A 20,554-nucleotide genomic window follows, 5' to 3' on the forward strand; every position below is an offset into this window, starting at 1 on the left:
ATCAAAGCTAACACAGTTTTGATCTATAGACTGCCTTGATATGGTTACTTCCGAGTCCCAAAACCCACGCAAAACGGCTTAACGGGACAATCCGTTGCACGGGAGAAACTGATTGTGAATGGGTGTTTGCGCCCCGCTGATCTCAATTAGCCCTTGTTGACTCTGCAGAGGATTAAATTAGCCGCATAAAGTAAGACTGAGCCCTCACTCAAACTGAGGAAATATTGGCAGAACACATACTCTCCATATGTGCACGGTATTTTGATACATTCCAAATGTTTTATATTTAATAAGCAATTATTTTACTTCAAAGGTTTAGTAGTGGACAGTGGTTTTAACCTAACTAAAATGAGGGAGGAATATATATATATATATATATATATATATATATATATATACACTCCTGAACAAAATCTTAAGACCAGGGGATGCTTGCAAATTTTACACATTTCGCACTAGTGGATCATAACCGGGTTGTAAGTGCTGCTTCAAAATGCCAAAAGAAGAAACAGGAGCAAGAGATAAAAAATAGAGAGTAGGCAATTTATTGAAAACTGCATTTAAGGTCAAACAGGCTGTTCATCAGCTGATCAAAAGTTTAAGACCATAGCCATAAAAAGGTCAAATCTGCACAAAAATATGGCTTTCATGTCATTGTTCTTCAAGCAGTCATACTGTCAAGATCTCCTGATGGCAAAGGCAAAAAGGCTTTCTCTTTTTGAACGTGGCAGGATTGTTGAGCTGCACAAGCAAGGTCTCACACAACGCGCCATCGCTGCCGAGGTTGGATGCAGTAAGACAGTCATTTTACATTTCTTAAAAAATCCTAAAAGTTATGGGACAAAAAAGTCAAGTGGTAGACCCAAAAAGATTTCACCTGCACTGAGCCGCAGGATCCGACGGGTTGTCCGTGAAGACACAGGTCGATCCTCGACCCAAATTAAGGCCCTTACTGATGCTGACTGCAGCCCAATAACCATAAGACGTCATCTGCTAGAGAAGGGCTTCAAGAACAAAAAACGTCTTCAAAGGCCACGTCTCCTCCCATGACACAAACTTGCCCGTTTGGAATTTGCAAGGGAGCACCAAACATGGGACATTGAAAGGTGGAAGAAAGTTTTATTCTCTGACGAGAAAAAATTTAACCTGGATGGTCCTGATGGTTTCCAACGTTACTGGCATGACAAGGAGATCCCACCTGAGATGTTTTCTACGCGGCACAGTGGAGGAGGCTACATCATGATCTGGGGTGCTTTTTCCTTCAATGGGAAAATGGAGCTTCAGGTTGTGCAGGGTCGTCAAACGGCGACTGGCTATGTGGATCTGTTGCAGCGGGCATCCCTCTTGACCGAGGGGCCCCGTCTGTGTGGTAATGACTGGGACTTTCAACAGGACAACGCTGCAATTCACAACGCCCGCCTGACGAAGGACTTCTTCCAGGAGAATAATGTTGCTCTTTTGGACCATCCTGCGTGTTCCCCTGATCTAAATCCCATTGAGAACATTTGGGGATGGATGGCAAGGGAAGTTTACAAAAACGGACGTCAGTTCCAGACCGAGGATGCCCATTCGTGAAGCCATCTTCACCACATGGACCAACGTTTCCACCAGCCTCCTGGAAACAGTCACATCAAGCATGCCGAAACGAGTGTTTGAAGTGATCAACAAGAACGGTGGGGCTACTCACTACTGAGTCCTTTTTTGACACTTTTAGTTTTGTTGTGAGTTTATTTTTGGGCAATGGTCTTAAATTTTTGATCAGCTGATGAACAGCCTGTTTGACTTTAAATGCAGTTTTCAATAAATTGCCTACTCTCTATTTTTTGTCTCTTGATCCTGTTTTTTCTTTTGGCATTTTGAAGCAGCAATTACAACCCGGTTATGATCCACTAGTGCAAAATGTGTAAAACTTGCGATGCATCCCATGGTCTTAAGATTTTGTTCAGGAGTGTATATATATATATATATATATATATATATATATATATATATATATATATATATATATATATATATATATATATATATATATATATATATATATATATATATATATATATATATAAATATATATATATATATATATATATATATATATATATATATATATATATGTATATATATATATATATATATATATATATATATATATATATATATGTATATATATATATATATATATATATATATATATGTATATATATATATATATATATATATATATTTGTTAACTAGTTAACAACCACAAACGTTAACACGAAAAATGTAGTCTTATGTGATGTTGACAGGAAGAAAGACAAACACTGGTCACTGAAATGACATTTATAAAATGTATCTTTAAGAAGTGTATCATAACACTAAACCTAAAGTCAAGCTCTTCTTCAGCGCAAAGCAAAAACGTCAGTATGACATAACCTCTTCTCAAATCCCAATAACAATCCTCCCCTTTGTTTCATATTGCTTGTCATTTTAGATATTGATGTCAATACTATCTCCAATCATCCTATGTAAAAGCATGCTGGTAGCTGAAAATTCTATAACAAAAATTAACACCAAGTATACTTCTGCGTTACTGTGTTATGTACGTGGAATGAGCGAAAAAAATGTTACAAACTATTTTAATTCCATTTTGTGTGAAGAACAAAAGCTTATATTATAGACTAAAAGAGACAAGGCAGTGGGGCTAATTTTATTCAGCAAGCAAAACCATTAAAAAGTGTCATATCGCCAACAAGTGAGCAACCACTTGGCTAAACTGAGCAAAAACTAGGAGTTATTAAACTTGTGAGAGGCAACAGGAAGCAGTGGTAATACTGTAGGCAGATGCGTCGCCGCGCCCTGATTATTATTCCCGCCTGTCGCTTTGCTGTAATGAGCGCGCGGCCGACTGTTGGCGCGCTGATTACCGGTCCTTGGGGATCCTGTGTTTTTCCTGAGTAATTGATAGTTAGACTCCGCTCTAATTAAATACGCTGTCTGCTTCATTGATGTAGATTTTTTAGCACCAGAGAAATGAATTGGGCACGGTGAGGGAAAGCAGGCCTTTACGTTTTATGAATCGTCGTTAACCCGAACCCTAAGCGAGACACTAGATCATTCAGAATGCATATGGCAAACCTAAAATCAGAAATTCGTTTCCGATGCTTAAAAATGCATTTCAGTTCACTGTCCTGATGAGACTGGGCATCGTTTTAATAGGCCTTCGGAAAGTTTCTCCTCCCTTCCCCTTTCGCTCACAAGGGAGAAGACATTTAAGGTGTTCTTTTCCCACCAAATCCTTGGCCACTTCGCGGGACGCTTTGCTTTTTGTGTGGTCTCCCGGTTTGTCTTGCTCTGTCACTATAACTCTGAAGGGTTGCCCCGGTTTCCCGCACACCTGCGTGGCTGCCCGGTCCCTTCAGGAATTCGCTGGGGCTTGTAATCAGCTTTGTGGAGCCATTGAGTGCACGGCTCAGTGAAACTTCCCAACCTCACAGCGCGCTGGACCGCTGAATGGGAGTCACAGCGTGGGGCGCCTCTCCAAGCAGCGGGCCTGCCAAATTCCAGCAGAGTCTCTCACAATCATCCTTACACAGACCTCTCTTCCCAACACGAGGGTGAGAGAAAGAGAGCGGGGGAGAGAGAGACAAAACAGACAGTTAAGGTACGGAAGGCTAGTTTATTAAACAAGCAGTTTGCTTGATAAGCGCCTTGAAAATTCATATACAACCTTGCATCGGTCAGCTAGCATTTTTTCTTAGATAAAGCAGTCTAGACTTTCTGAACCGCGCTCGTTTTATAATGGTAATTGGATTCTCAGTGATGCACAACAACACGAGAAAATCTGTGAAAAGCAATCCCATGGGTGCATCACTAAATAAGTCCACTGAATTAGCCTACTGTCTGCGCTTCCGAGCAATAATGACGCAATTCAGACAAAAAATCGTACTGAAACTTATGGGGCTGATTTACATGCGACAATACCCGGGCCCCTGGTCTGTGTCTGCCGCGGTAAAAAAAGACTGTTGGACACGGTGGGGAACAAATAATTTATAATTAGCTGAAAGACTGCAATATTTTGGTATATAAAAGTTTGAACAAAGTTGCTTTTTCGTGGCGTTCTGCATACATGCTTAAATTACTGCTCCGGAATCACAGGCTGCAGAAATTACGGCGCAGCATCTCGCCTCTTGGAAGGGCGCAGGATTAAGAGGCAGCAAGATTGTTAAACATGTCAACGTGTAATTGCACGATAAGGCCCTCGCGAGGAATTTATTGGCCCAGTTGCTATTTCTATTCCTCCCTAATCTCGTTCAGCACATTCGTTCCGTGCAATCTGTCTCCGTAATCTTCTGTGACAGAGCAGCGACCAATAGCAGCGTACCGGGTTTTTTGGAGAAGGGAGAAAATATGCAGAGGCGTGATAAAGTGATGCTAATTATCCCCATTTAGGACAGCGAGTGCAAGAGATCGGGAGTTTTCGTACGAGCCAGCAGTGTTGATGGCTTCCCAGCACAGAATATATCGGTGGCTACAAGATAAGGGTATCGCACGTTGAGACGATTTATTGGTTCGAGTCCACCGCCACCCCTCCCACCTCACACTCCATCCCATCCTTTTCACCCATCCCACCCCGCGTGCCTTCGACTCTTTTGGCTGGGTAGTAAATTATTTTGGTTAAATTTACCAGAACGCTTCTCTTTAACCTGCCAAGTGCCGTGACTTGGTTCTCCGCCTCTCTATTTTCGGCGCTAATCCGTGTAGTTTTTCATCTGCAGATAGATACAATTGGCTTCTGAGTGGACCTTCTCATGTAGAGTCAATAGTGAAGGGGAGAGGAAAGTGTGGGTTCAGAATTATGGAGTTTAATTTAAGATCATGAAAAAAAACTAAATATATACATTATAAATGAAGAACAACTGTTAAAATAATTTAAGTCATTTAAGGTCATGCTGCACCAAGATCGTTCGGTTTGTGATGTAGCCTACACAAGGCTATATTACAGTTATAACACTCCTCGTCCTGTTCTGCTTCATATTTATTTCAAGTGTGTGAAGTGGCAATTGCAGACTTGAAGGCCTCACATGCGCATCCAAAAAAGAAAAAGAATGTCTGGTGCAGTAGTGTGTTGCGGCTTTGCACTTCTGACACTTGTTGCTAAACTAGCCCCAGGGAGACAGCAGGTAATTGTAATAACCTTTGACTCTCTGTCCCAGAGGAGAGGTCAGCGTCTCTGCTGGCTGATCCCGGTAACTGTCTCTGCTTCAAATCACATTGTGTTCAACCACTGAGAGCTTAACGATTTAATTCTTCATGTGTAGGGAATCAAGAATAAATAACGAACACATTAGTAAATAACACAAAATAAACACGATTCCACTTTTTATATAATCAGAGACTACAGACGGTGTCAATGCAGCACTACAGAAATATGTCGTTTTGATTAACCGGTGGTCCTACTCAAACATACATTGTATGAAATCAACTTTTAAAAGAATTAGAGTTGGCTCTTTATAACATGAAATTTTGATGAAACATCTCAAGTAATAATAATAAAAAAAGTTTTTAAACGCGTGAATTAGGCTACTTTTCTCCAATATTATTTACACAAAATATAGCCATACACACCTGATTCATTACTTGCCAAATCATGGCTCTTATGTTTAAAAAAGAAAACAGATTTGCTGTAGAGAAAAAAAAAAATCTAGTTAAAGAAAAACTTTACTGAACTGAATTGTAAATATTTTTGTGATAGACGAAATTACACAGTTAATCCAAATTCATTGAACGAAAGGTGAAGCAAATTGTCAAGCCCTTGCCTAAATTATACACATATAATGATAGTTTGTTTTCATGCTTCAAGTACTCCGAATTATACACCTTGGGTAGCAATCAAGGTCTACAATGGAAGAAGCAATGATGAACTGAGTACAGTGTTACATCCTTATTTAAGTAAACAAGCAATTCAAATTCTGAATAAACAGATTTGAAGTATTTTATCTTTAGTAACAAAACACTGAAATTTTACCAGGGGTTTAACAATATTCAGGTACGATATCCTATTTTATTGTAACAATAATAACTAGCCCAATAGTATTCTCCTGTTTTTAAACTCTCTTTATGTGTTTTGAATTATTATTTCTATATTATTAATTTACCTAAGCAGACGGCTGATTATAAAATGCAACTGCGTTTGAACTAAAAACAAAAGTAGGACATAAAAAAATTCACACATTTTGAAGCACATTTTTAAAACGTAAATTTAAAAACATTAAAAGGTCTACATGCCTGTATAATTTATGTCCTTAATACATATTAATTGTAAAAAATGATTAACGTTCCTGACGCGTAAGATCGAGTGTGACCCATTTAGAAATACATTTTCCCTGTTTTGATACTTTAACAGCACATTGAAGCTTGTAAAATGCACAGAAAAAAAAACAAAGATCTTAAAGCAAAATAAACCATTAGTAATATCTTCCGACTGATATTTTGTCCTCAATCAACGAATAGAAAGTTTCCACTAGATAGTGGGGTAAATCAAACACATATAAAATTGCAAAGTATGATGAATTAGGTAACAAAACTAACACCAATTTGGAGCAGAGTAAGTTTTTCTCCAATTTTATTTAGACCATGAATCAACGCAAGGTTAAGATTTGAACTGGCAGGAATGCATGTCATAAATTATGTACAGCAGCAGTGACGTGCCAGTCTTTTGAAATATTAAAACTTATTCACAATTTACAAGAAATATTACAACATAAATCTGGTACATTAATTCACGTGTACAAACGTTTTGGTAAATGTAATAAGCAGGAAACTCTTTATGGGCTTTCAAAACACTTCATTGAGTTATTCACGCTAGACTTTTGTTATTATCATCTCAAAAGTCAATTTGCACAGAAACTTAAATATTTAAAGAATAACAGTATGTCGCATATTTCTTGGCGTGGCCAGAAACGCTGTCAGAATCACTTTTAAAGACGTCATATTTAAACAATGTTTCACTGAAAGTGATACATTTGATAAGATCCCAGTTTCTATTCGAACTGCAATCGAAACAATATTTACCTTTAATTTACATGAACATCATAAAACATTCTGTACAAAATTAGTTCAATGACAATCTAAAAAAGAAAAGAAAAAAAGAGGTAAATATTTTTGGTGGAGTGTTTCTGAATGCGCGTTACCCATCACTTTCCATCAGCTCTTTCAAATATGCGTCAGTGGGACAGTTCCGTTTACTCCGGCAGTTGTGCTCTGATAGTGCTGCGGTAAGGCATGCAGTCTGCTCTGCACAGACGGATCTCCGGACTCGCCGGTTGGTAAATACATGCTAATCATTTCTCTCAAGTCTCCGGTGCAGGGGCCTCGGGAGTGTGTGCTGACCGGAGGGCTTATATTGGGTTCGGACTTGACGAGCGAGCTCAGCGTACCGATGGCGGCAGAAGAAGCGACGCTGGAGTTTTGATGCTGCGTGTATGATATCCCACCATAGCCGGATGGAGAAGCGCTCATGTAGCTCTGGGAGTTCGAGATGGGGCTGTACTGGAGGGCACTCATATCGTAGCGGTGCATGGGCTGAGGGTTGTGCGGGTGATGGTGATGAGCGTGGTGATGGTGAGACCCACTGCCTGGGTGCTGGCTGTAAGCGAGCTGCGCCTCCTGCATCATCGCAGCCGCTGCTGCCGCGGCGGCCACCTGGCCGGAGTAAGCGCCGTTTGCCCAGCCGTTCATGTGAGCGTAGCCACCGGCCGAGCCTCCGTGACCCCCAGGACTCTCCAACCTCTGGCCGACCCCTGCAGGACTCATCCCGACTCCGCCTCCCGCGCCGCCGAGCAAGCCGCCAGCCAACGAGTATTTGTCCTTTTTAAGCAGGGTCTTGGTTTTGCGCCTCGGTCTGTATTTGTAATCCGGATGCTCCTTCATGTGCATGGCGCGCAACCGCTTCGCTTCATCAATAAAGGGCCGCTTTTCAGCCTCTGACATCACCTTCCACTCAGCACCGAGTCTTTTGCTAATTTCAGAGTTGTGCATTTTGGGGTTCTCCTGAGCCATTTTTCGCCGCTGGCCCCGGGACCAGACCATAAAAGCGTTCATGGGTCTCTTTACGCGGTCTTGGTTGGCTTTGCTCCCCGAGTTTGGACCCGTTTGCCCCGGATTCGTGTTGGTTTGTGGTCCCGGGGAATGAAGGTCCGTTTCCATCATCATGCTATACATTCAAGTGGCTTAGAAGTTCTCCGCTAGCAGAGAAAAAGCATGAAACTTTCGGCGCTCTGTAGTCCGCACTTGAAGCAGGTGCCTCACAAGCCAGTGGAGCTCCGGTGAAATGTGGAATACAGTTTATTCCCAACCGTTCGCAGTTTGTCTCGGGGTCTCTTTTTGCTCCTGTAGCCTGTTTAGTGTCGTGTCCGACTGCCGTTTCACATCCACATTAATTGAACGTGCATTTGAGTTACTTTTCCTAGTGGAGTTGAAGAGTTTGTTAAAGCGGCGGCCATATGATGCGTTTTGACAGCGATTAAAATGAGCGAGTAGCCAATGGCGTTCCAGTGAGGAGCAATTTGCATGGAGTTTGGTCGAGTGACGTCGACAACGAGGAAAAAACTAGTAGGCGGGGTGCACGGAGGGTCAACACCGCCCCCTCTAAAGTAAAGTAAATACTGAGGTGGCAGTTTGAGCCTCTTCAATGGTTGCAATAAATGAACAAGAGGACAAATGGTAGATTTTATCCATTTAGATGACATTACAAGATACGATCTAATTCTTTATAATAACTGTAATAGCTCCAATGCTCCCCTCGTGACGTCTTGCCAAATCTTTGTGTGTAAAGGGTAGCCAACTTTGTCAGCTATGTTGATATACAGTCCACTGCATGCTGAATGTCTGTGAGTATAAAACTGTTAAAGGAAAAAAATCAGTCAAAATGAATTTTCCACAAGTGCACGTTCTAAAATAGGATGTCAAAAAGTCAACAGGATAAAACAGCGTAATTTCACTTCGCATTCGAATAGGTTAAATCTTTTTTGCCAGACATTATCAACACACACACAATTCCCACTTAGAATTTTATAAACAGGCTAGTTATTCATTAAGTGAAGCAATATGAAAACCACAATATTTTAAGAGGTAAACAACATGATTTTAAATAGAGGTTCCTAAATCGAGGACACTGCCGTCTGGTGGTGCACTGGTAAGATTTTGAAGCGCGTGAAAAAGATGATTGTAAATTGGCATATAGCCTACGGGAAACTATGAAACTCTCAAGTTATCTCGAAATAAAAAAAACATCAGACACTGAAAGGCAAGAAATAAAGGTGATGTCTATAAGGAAACAGACTGTAATTTTTATTTTACTATTGCATTGATCATTGTACAGCCTATGATACAATCGCATGACCGACCCCAAAATGTTTGTGAAACACTAGACAAAACTATTATCTTGCCATCAATTTTGATTCCAAGTTACATAAGAAATAACTTGAATATATATTCTGTAGGAACTTTGTCATATTTTGAATATATGACAGGAACGATAGGCTAATATATCAAATAATCAAAAATATGTTTTGACAAAAGATAAGGGCTTTTCAAATGCCCACGTAACAACAGTCTAGATAGCCTATGGTTTTTCATTTACTCAGTCATGGTGTCTAGCCACTCATTTTATGTTGATAAAATTATTATTTTCTGCGTTATGTATTTTAATTTAAAAACACCATTAATATTTTGAGAATTGCAATCATTTTAGTACAGTACTTAACATTGCGCATTAATAAATATGAAAGGTTTCCCACACCGACAGGCTAACCTTACATTTGTAAATCTGAATTTAATTCAAAATGTTGTCATGATGATTCAAAACGTTTTGTTAGTTTTATGGTGAAGATTAGGCAGATTTAATAACAACAATTTTATGTTATTTAATATATTTAATTGTCCTTCGGATTAGCGAGCTAAACCACACTGTGACTCTCCTGGAACAACGTACATTGTCAGTTCTCATTTTGCTCCAGTGTCGCGCTCTTCACAGTGTCTTTGTTTTGCGCGCGCTGGGGGCAATAGGGCACTGTTGGCGCACGTGCGAGAGCTGGGGTTACAGCAGTTATCCAAAACGCAGACGACTAGTCAAAAAATTACAGAGGTGTCCGTCTTATTTGAAAAAGAACGAAACAAACCTAAACGTAAAAATTAAGTGACAGTTTAATAGTTGTCACGGGTGTTTGCCATCGTCCAGATCACGAAACGTTATTTAGTGGATGGTGGATGCAACAAGGAGACGGGAATATAACATGCTCTATGTAATTCATGAATCCAAAATATCAGTAAGAGAAATAGGAATTGTTTTATTAAAATTATACAATTTAATAAAACAATAATTTTAATATTAGTAGGCTAAGTATTATTTTGACTATATGAGCTTTCAGTGTGTGTGACTGTTCATTAACAGGAAAGCGTTTCACTACAAAAATTAAAGCGTGCTGAACTTGTTTGTGGCTGTAGCCTTGTTTAACCTAATTTGATTGTTTAAATCCTTTGTGTGGCTTTTCTTGACTTCACAAGGGCTGTGGTAAGACGTTGGCTTTTAGACGCTTGAAAATGACATCCTGTTAAACAGACGATAGTGGCAATCTGTTGATCAAAACTCCAACTAAGTGTTATTTTCCTATAACAGTCACACGGCCAAAGTTTTTATTTTTACAGGGAACAAAAACAGACAAAACGTTTAATCAGCATTAGCCTACATATGAACAGACAATGAATCACACATTTTAATAGGCCTTTAAATATTTAGTTAATTTAATTAAATAGTCTAATTTAATTATTGTACTGAATTAAAACTTCTGAACTATATTTAAAAAAAATAAAGTGCTAGCTGTCTGACTTCCATCAAGAATTGCTAAACATTAATGCGTGTTAAAGTGTTTAGATGATTGCATGAAAGTCTTCCTCTAAAATGCGACTTTACCCTACATTGGACCGACTGAAATACCCTACATCACCGGACCGTCGTTGGAAAAAAAATCGCGTTAACGTCTCTTATCCGATGTAGTACAGTTAGACAGCACATCATGCGATCAAGCTCAGTAAAACTGATCTCAGCTTTCTGTTAACAGGCTTCACGGCGCAGTTCGTAGGCTACTTACGCACCGGACTTCTATTCTGCTAATAACCAGTTAGTCAAGGCGACATCATTGTCTCAGTAGACTATATCACGTTTCCAGACGAGAAGATTAATTTACAATTTCTTAAAATATCCAAAGGTAAGATTTTCCCCAGAAGATAATGCATATCCATCTAAATCTTGTTTTTAAAGCTATATAAACTTGCACTGTCCTTCATTTGCAGTGATGTAAAATCGTCCTTACCGGTTCTATCGCTGTCCTAACCCAGCCAAAGCCACTCGCCAGACCGCCATCCTTGCTAAAACCTACACTTAGTGTGCCAAGGCCAGTCGTATGACTGCTCCCAGTCCCACCACTCACTACACACTGAGGAGAGAGACAAGAACATAAAATTTATTATAGACTAAAGACAATTTCAAGTTATTGTTTCTCCCGGCGAAAGGGTTCCTTCTTACATAATAAAGCCTCTTTTGTGTGACGCGGAACAATACAAAACAAGTATTCTAATAAATAGCCACTTTTTTGTTCCCTCTCGAGGATGAATGGAATTGAGCAGTTGGATTTGAAAGCAGCTGCTCGCGCATTCAGGAGAAGGGGGCGGAGCCCTGGCGCGAGGCGTCTCTCCTCCTTGGAAACGAACTTGAAGAACGGACCCGGCGGCAGCATCACCGAAAAACGCTCTGCAGCCTTCACTCCGACATCAGCACAAAAGTCTGCCCCATCGCCCCTGCTGCCCGGCTCTGAAGAGCATTACGCTCAATAACTTTAATTAACCCGGTCGTTCTCACTCTCCGTTAACATGCGATTCGTCATGATTTAAGGATATTTGTAAAATAAAGCACCTTTGCTAGGCTATTTATTGCTGGTGCTAAAAAAAAAGGGGGAAAAAAAGAAAGAAAAAAAAACAAGCTCATTCCCTGCACAAAAATATTTGCACACTATAGACTAATGCATAAATACATTTTACACATTTTTTACAATCATTTTATTTTGCCACTAAGTCTGCTGTTCATACAGTCTTGTCCTGAAAAGTTTTTTATCTTCATGATCCCACAAAGCCCTGTTTACAGCCGGGCCTTACATGTCTTTTGTGCTATATAAGTGTATTTAAAAGATTAGTGAGAGCCTATTTACATTACAGCCATATATGTGTACATTTTAATTTGACATAAGATTTACATACTGGTTAAACTTAATATATATTTCTGCTTAATGTATATTTTCATTATATTCTATTTTGTAAATCTAGCTGAAATACATCCTTAAACTGGAATAATGCATAATAAATTATTATTCCAGTTAACAATTGCTCAGTATGACTACATGGCACAACTTTGTCAAAATAATGCATATATCCAATAACTATAAAATATAAGCTGCAAACACGAATCTAACAGCCTTCTGATGCCATTCAAGGCTTTGGGCTGCAGCAGCAGGAGCAGCTTGCCACCACATGGTTCTGACAGGCTTTCATAGAGTGAAAAGCTGTTGATTTGTAGTTTACATGAACTCACTGAGAGACACGTCATTGCCATCTGATGGCACACTTTTACATTGCCTCCGGCTCCGGTCTAGTGATGACCTCTGTCCTCTCTTAATACTCTGGGCATCTTTTCAGTCTCCCTCCGGCCATCAAAATTCAAAACTTTTCAGGTAGGATAAAGTGCAGGGAATCAGTAAGGCTAACACATAAAACATATGTGCGTGCTGCATGTGGAAGATAACATTTAAATTGCTTTTCCACAAACCCACTTAACCTGACTGCAAATACCATCTCACAAAAACTTGAAGCATGAAGTCTTTCCATCAGCAGCAAATATCTAATAGCATTTTTTTTCCAAGCAGGTTCTCCCTGGGATTCAAGTTAAATGCTGCAATGACCACTTTATGGATATACTCTAGACAGTCTACACTTGATCAAATACCTCATGATACCCAATGAAAAGGAAGCCTGTCACTTGTGAATACCTGAAGGCAAGCACTGCGGGAGAGTCGAACCATCACGCTCAGACACTGAGTCAGTTCGCAAGTCACTCTGATTCTGCACACTCAATCGAATTCATTTCTCCTTCCCTCATACATATTAAACACAGGTCGAACTTCAACATGTTGATAGGAACTACACATATTTACACAGATTTAACCAAACAACCACAACAAATGGCAATGAATATACTGAATAGTTTTATGCTCTAGCATATAATGAGCAGTGTTATGAAAAGTAATTACATGGCAACAGGCAGCGATTAGGTTTATCCATGTCTACATTCCCTTAATTTAATGCCGAAATGTGCGTTCATGCTCGGCAGTGGAGGAAGGCGCTATCCAACGCCATAGTGTGTGCAGTGTCTTCGCCGAATCATTAACCCCAAACAGAGACTTGTTGAGCCCCATCAACAGCACGACTCTGAGCTCCATCAGTGCACAGTTCATTAATCTCTCACCATGGCATTTCTGGCTGCCAGTGGTTAAACACCCCTCTCTGAGTATAGCTCTCCTTCACCAGGATACCGCTGTGTTAATTTCCTCTCTCTATTAGCACAGCACGGTTAATCAGGTTTCCTCTCCCCAGTGGTGGCATGAGCAGGAGAGCAGCGAGCAGGTGTCAAGCCTGTCTGTGTTGCTTACTGTGGCAATCTGTCTCCCAACTTCACCACTGCAGGATAATGGAGGACTCATATGCAGCTGATTCTGCCTCTGCTATTGTGTCCAATCTGTTGCATTAAACACTTGGCACACATAATTACAAATAATCCTGCCTTTTTTCCCTCTGCCACAGCTCTTCCCAGGCTCTCTCGCTCTCCTGTGTAAACAAACATAGTAACCCTTCACTAGCAGGCCTCATTAGTATTTGTCGATATCGCTCTGCTGGGCGGAATTATTTGCTTGTTTTAGGCAATTACACTCTCATTATGAGGATTAGTTTGAGTGAAGTCACGAATGTTTGCCGATCATTTAGTTTAATCGAATGGTACCTCAATTCATCAAGTTTTATCAGTGTTAAATTGACTCCCTAGGCAAACTCGATCTGCTTGAATTATTTTACAAGGTTAGGCTGAAGCCATTAGTTTACTGGGGAAAAAAGTAGTAGGAAATAAAAAAATGAATGATTTGAATCACAGAAAATTTCCGGAGCTCATGGTAAAAGTGAAATTCTGTTTGATGGCATAACTTTCTCGGTCTGTTTACAGATTCATATGGTGGTGCCGAAAAAAGCACCCTGTTGATTTATGCATCATTAGCATAAATGCAAAATATACTGAAAGGCGGAACACATTTCGGCATAACCCTTTGTACTGAGATGAAACAGCAGTCACAACATGGCTTTGAAGGCTCCTCATATCTCTGTCCAGAGCTGTCTGCTGCCTCGTATGTTTTAAGACTCAAAAAAAGGAGAGAGAGATGAGGCCATGAGACCAAAAGGGAAGAAAAATTGTGGGGTCAAGTCTAAAAGCGTGTGGGGGCTTTTAAGTCCGAAGAGGTCCTTCTTTTCCTCTCCAAGCCTGCCATCAAATGCATCAACTTCACCAGCCTTGGTTGTGCTAACTTACCCAATCTCTCAAATTAAAGACAAAATGTGGCAGAGAGAAGCTGGATGTCCCAAAAAACAATAAAAAATATTGTCTATAAAAAAACACTTGGTAAGGACTGTTTCAGTAATAAAAAGTTTAAATGCATTATAGCAAATGGTCAGTGCAAATGTTTACTAGACCTTACATATTCTTTATTCTGAAAAAAAATTAATAATAAAATACATAATGAATTATACAAACAAAAATGTTTTATTAATAATAAAATACATAATGAATTATACAAACAAAAATGTTTTATTATAATGTATATGCCTTATTATAATTCATTATTATGATTATTACTGCTGCTATTGCTACTACTTATATTATTGTTGTTTTTTATACAATGCAAAACCTTGAGTCAAGTTTCACAGTTTGGACGTTTGGACAATTTTTAGTATTAGGGTAAATGTACCTTAAGCTTACATACGCATTAAGCACACTTCCATATTTGAGCTCAGATTAAAAAAAGGGCAATAAAAATGTATTATCCTGCTTGATGTTTTAACCAATGGATGTGTTTGTTACTATATACCTCCTAATTTTTGCATGTGTTCACACTGCCTGGTGGACATTTTGAAAGCTGTCAAAAAACTTTCACCGAATCAGGAGCCCCTTAAATGTGCATTTTTTAAATATGTAAACCTTTATTTTGGGTAGGTTTCGCTAAATATTGTAAAATGAAGAGATTAATGTTCAGACTTTTGCATATTATAACCAAGAACTTGGATGTGGGAAATAATTACATAAGATCCAAAAGATAGTTTTAGCAACACAGCACAGATGCTACAGAACACAGTTAGCTGACTAGCTGCATAAGACTGTGTGCTATGCTAATATATTACTTCACAGGCATTACTGGCTTGTGGTTTTACATCTATAATATTATAAATTGACAGTTTACTGCTGGTCTGTCGTTTTGCTGTCATTCTTAAAGATTTCATATTATTTTAAGGTTAGCTTAAAGGTGCACTACTATGAAAATCACACAGCTTTAGAGTGACATCAATAAGAAAAAGTATAATTTCATAGATATTGTTAATAATATTTGTTCATATTACATGACCTAGACTATTTATTAAGCAAAATCCTTTCATTTTAATAAATATTACATGAAATGTATATATATATATATATATAAAAAAATAAGCTCAATGAGCTCTCTTTAAGCTCTTCCATATTGAATGTCTATGTAAACACTCTAAATAATAACTGATGGTTATCACTTTAAGTTAATTGATTTACAATAGATTCAAATCTACAGACTGTCTCTGAACTTTGACAACTAGCATCAACTTCTCCAGACTGTAAATCAGTGGAAAATCGGAGCAAAAATCATGTTTTTTTTGTTTTTTTTTTATTGACTTTGTACCTTCAAAAATATATTTTTACAATTATTCTTTAAACAATTATCTTAAAATAATATTTTTTTTTTTTATAAAACATGATGTGAGCTTAATGGGAACAGAGGTGTGCTTAAAGTGTACAGACATGCACCCATTAAGCACAGCCAGACTTTTAGAACTTGATGCATATCTTAATTGAAATGCTTTTGTCATTTAAAATAAAATTTGATATTTTGCGTGAGAGATTCATATTTTATTTTAATACTTTATAATACTTTTAATACTATAAACTTTTTGTACGGAAATCAATATCTTGTGCACTAAAAATGTCTCAGTATAGATTTTGGTGCGCTTAATAGGAACGTTTACCTTAAAATAATGCTGCAGCTCTTCTCACTGGACATGTTAAGGTATTGCTGAAGATAATTTCATTAAAAGACACAGGATGTTCACTCAGAAACCAATCATCCATTATGCAAGAAAATCTATCCATCACACAGAGAGCGTATATACCCATTATCCAGACATCGATGGGGTGTTTTTCTTATTTTCATTTTTTACCCATCAATTACGGCAAGATTTTAAGCATTGTTCCACTCCTCAATTAGCCGCAACACCTTTTCCTTTGATTGATCCATAATGAATGTAATGGTTTTAACAGACCACAGACAGATCACTTAGAGGAGCTCTGCTAATGGCAGTGGCAGCTCCAGGGCTGGAGTGATGTCAGTTTCTCCAAGCCCTGGCTAATTAGACACTGTGTCGCTCATTACCCAGGTAATAAGCCCTAACGCTAATGGGTATCAGGCAAGACCCCCAAACACTAGAGAAAGGCAGAGAGGGGGGAGAGAGGACGGCAAAGAAGATGAGGGGGATGTTAACAGGCAAAGGGGTGAGACAGAGAGAGAGAGAGACAAGAAAATGTAAGCAAAGAGAAATCGTGAGAGAATTTTCATGATGGAGAAAAGGGCGCAAGATGAACAGATCTTACGGCGCTAATGCATTTCAATGCAATGCCTTTTAATATACTACACCAGTCCTATTGGTCAAGAGTAAACATGTCATTTTCAGTACGTGCTAAAGGCACAATGGTTGCTATGCAGTGGATGGAGGGCTGATGGAGAGGGGGTAGTGTTGGTTGGGGGAAGGAAGGAAGGAAAAGAAGGGGCTGGCATTAGAGAGACGGAGCGATGGTTTCCTTGTTAACCACTTTCCCACTTAGGCCTTGTTAGCACCAGAGCTCTCAGCTGTACCTATTATTGGTGACGGATGCTATGCTTGACTTTCTGAGAATTACACAGACACTCCTCGGTCTGCTGGATAAAGCCACTGCAGCCTTCACTGCTCTGAAGAAACAGCATGATGTGATGCTCCACATCAAGAACTTTGACATAACTGTACTCCAGTTTGGAGACAGCAAACTTTTCAGCCAACTTTGTATTTTGCCTGTCTAATTATGATTAGGGTCAGGGAATTTCTGCAAGCTGTCCCAAGGCTCTCTATAAAGTGCTTTGAAAGCTGTGTGTGTGGTACTAAGGTGAGTAATTTGAATTTCATTTTATTGGTCCTAGTTGGTGGAAGTCATTTTGTATCAGCTAATTGCATTTGCTGTTAATGCCAAATTCCACAGCATTCAGGCTCTGCAACAAAAGAATGCGAATCCATCCAGTCTTTGAGCCATCATTCTTAGCCATCAGACAAATGTCATCACTTTTATGTGACATTTTAATGCGTTATGCGGCTATTTTGTAACGGAACACAAAAGATTGGTGTTATGAAACATGCGACTGGAAATGAGATCATCACTCAGAGTTGTATCATCAGCCACAAGCGCATTTGTAGCCTTTGAAAGTGTGATCAGAGCGGCCCTATGTAAGTACTGAAATAAAGTTCATTTTCGAATAGGGAGGGGGCATAATCCCCCATCTCATCTCCTCATGGGGTCATGGCTCACACCTCTCCTAATATCCTTAATCTTATTACACACACAGGCAGAAAAAGTTATCCTTCAATATGAGGATTTCCAGCATGAGACTAATGCGGCTTACAGTACATTCATTACTGCCCCAGCTAAATGAAAAATAACAGTGAGATAGCCTCACCGTACTCATGCATTAAATAATCTTAAATATTAATTATTTGCTATGTCAGTGACTTTGCCAGTCATCCTTCCTCTGCGTTGTGTGCATCTCTACTGGGTTAAATGTGTGTGTCTCTAACAGGTAAAAAAATCTGTATATGATTGTTACGGTGGTGGTAAAACTGACTCTAATTGGATTCAAAACTGTTCATATACAACAACAAAAAATCATGTTAACTCACTCAACTTTTACCATTAATACTTCTCACACATTACAAAAATAAACATGAGAACATGATTTTGGGAAGTGTATTTAACCAAAACTTATTTTTGTCATGGTATGTGCTGAACTGAGGACAGAGAGCGCACGACAAGACAGAAATCGTTATTATTTTTTAAAAAATCTACAAGGAATGATGAAGGAAACGTCCAAATACAATAACTGGCCACTAAACTTCTGACAAAGGAGGACTTAAGTACATGGGTAAATGAGGAGAACACAGGTGATGGTGGTTAACTAAATGAGACCAGGAACAAAACCAAATATATGCACACAGGAAATAAATCAGAGCAGAAAAAAGACAGAAGAACGGTCCATAACTGTGATAACTTGCAACTAGCCATTTTTAAAAACTTTTTTACGTTTCAAATAGAAAGAAGGAAAAGTTATACTTCTATGTGCTTTACTGAATCTCAAACAGTTGATCAAAATCTGGATTTGATACCCAGCAAAATGAACATGCATGAACTGATAAACATGTACGCTTTCAATACAGTGTAAGCCTCTTTGGATAAAACCATCTGCCAAATGAATTGATGCAATTATGCAGGTCAAGCAATAGCAATATTCTGTACATATATTGCACAAAACAAGCCAACACTCACTAAATGAGAAAGATACAACATTTCCAAGAAACATCATCGATTGATCAGTATTTACAAAACATAAAAAACTAAATTGGTCAGATTGAACTGAAACCTAATTAATAGGTTAAATTAACTGCAATTCTAAAAATGCTGTTGGTGGAAAAATGTCTAAACAAATATCTGATCCATTAACAATAGCAATAAATCTGTACACCCTTGGTACAACAGCGGTCTGTCAGAGATCACTTAATTAACAAATCACAATCGAACTCAGCATCCGAACTCAGTCAGTGACTGGAATATGCTGGAATTGTGACTGTGTGTGTGTGTGTTTGTGTGTGTGAAATGGCTATTTAACATGCCCATGAGCTGAGCAGCGGGGTCTGAAGACTGTGTAATCTCATTTAACCCTCACTACACAACACTAATTACAGCTGACACGCTAACAACACACACCGAAAAGCCTCTCAGCAATAAAGTCAACACCAGCCAATGACCCAGCATGCTTCCCCTGCTCTGCCCCAAACCCCTGCTCTCCCCAGGGAGGAGGTGCAATTTTAGCCTAAGGATAGCAGGAAGTAGCCTGTCCCTTATAAGGGGCCTCCCCAGAGCCAAATTAAAGCTCTTTGGTCCTTTTTTTTCATGAGAAAGGGTCAACGTGGTACCCCACCACTTTTCTGAGTGTGTGAACGTGCGCTGGCGTGTGTGTGTAACAGTCGAGCACCTCCTTCTCCCTCTCCTGGCTCCCAGCGTTTGAAATGAGGTCATCATTGTAAAGGAGGTCTGAGTGGATCAAAGCCCCCTACCTACACCTGCCCTTTTCTTCCCTCCTCGCTCTCTCTCTCTTTTCTCTCGCTTCTCATTTATGTCTTGAAATTTCCTATTGACTAGTAGCTTCTAAGGAGCCCCATCATGCCCCGAGATGCCGGGTCCTCTAAAAAGCCCCCACTAAATTTTGCTTACTGCTATATTTTCTGCCAACTGGCTGAGGTTAAAATTGTGGGAGGAGGGGGAAAAAGCCACCCACTAATTCACTTATATTCGATTACCCACTCTGGGTTTTTAAAATGCATTTTTTTTTAAATGAAGCAGGCATTGACAGAAGTGATGAGATGGGCCATGTCGCAGATAAGGCCTCTAATCAGCATATTTAACTTTGCAGTGCATTTTAAAATTTTTAAAGTGTTTGGAACGACAGAAATGCACATCCAATATCAGCCCACACTGAGGGACAATAACACACTATTTTGATGCAAATCAAGGGACCCATTAATGTTTAAATTTATTTTAGTCCCATCCAGTAAAATAACACATTTATTTCCTGCAAACCCAGATAATTACTTAGCCTCAAAATGCATATTCCATTAAGTCAGGTGAACATTGTTTATTATATTTTGTTTTGTTGGGTTATGATAATGCAATTTAAGAGTGAATGACATTCAGACCATTACACATGATGAGAAAATAAATGTTTAAAAACAAACCCCCCCCAAAAAAAAAAAAATCCATAAATCCTGGGCAAATGTAAATTTAAGTTTAGCTATAATATGAGTGCATAACTTTGTAAAATACTTGCTTCCG

The 20,554-nt window shown here is 39.0% G+C and overlaps 1 protein-coding gene across 1 annotated transcript; it reads right to left on the reverse strand.

Moving 5' to 3' along the window:
* Positions 1 to 6,534: 6,534 nt before the first annotated feature.
* Positions 6,535 to 11,452, reverse strand: LOC127964507 (transcription factor Sox-1a-like). Its single transcript, XM_052564727.1, has 2 exons — positions 11,352 to 11,452; positions 6,535 to 8,882 (listed from the first exon to the last, which is right to left on the reverse strand). Exon 2 carries the CDS (start codon positions 8,200 to 8,202, stop codon positions 7,195 to 7,197), a length of 1,008 nt encoding a protein of 335 aa, XP_052420687.1. The 5' UTR covers positions 8,203 to 8,882; positions 11,352 to 11,452; the 3' UTR covers positions 6,535 to 7,194.
* Positions 11,453 to 20,554: the final 9,102 nt, after the last annotated feature.

This window comes from Carassius gibelio, chromosome B9 (genome assembly GCF_023724105.1).
Source record: "Carassius gibelio isolate Cgi1373 ecotype wild population from Czech Republic chromosome B9, carGib1.2-hapl.c, whole genome shotgun sequence".
Taxonomy (NCBI): domain Eukaryota; kingdom Metazoa; phylum Chordata; class Actinopteri; order Cypriniformes; family Cyprinidae; genus Carassius; species Carassius gibelio.

Excerpts from the sequence above, each read along its gene's own strand:
- LOC127964507 (XM_052564727.1), bottom strand. The coding sequence starts at position 8,202 with ATGTATAGCATGATGATGGAAACGGACCTTCATTCCCCGGGACCACAA.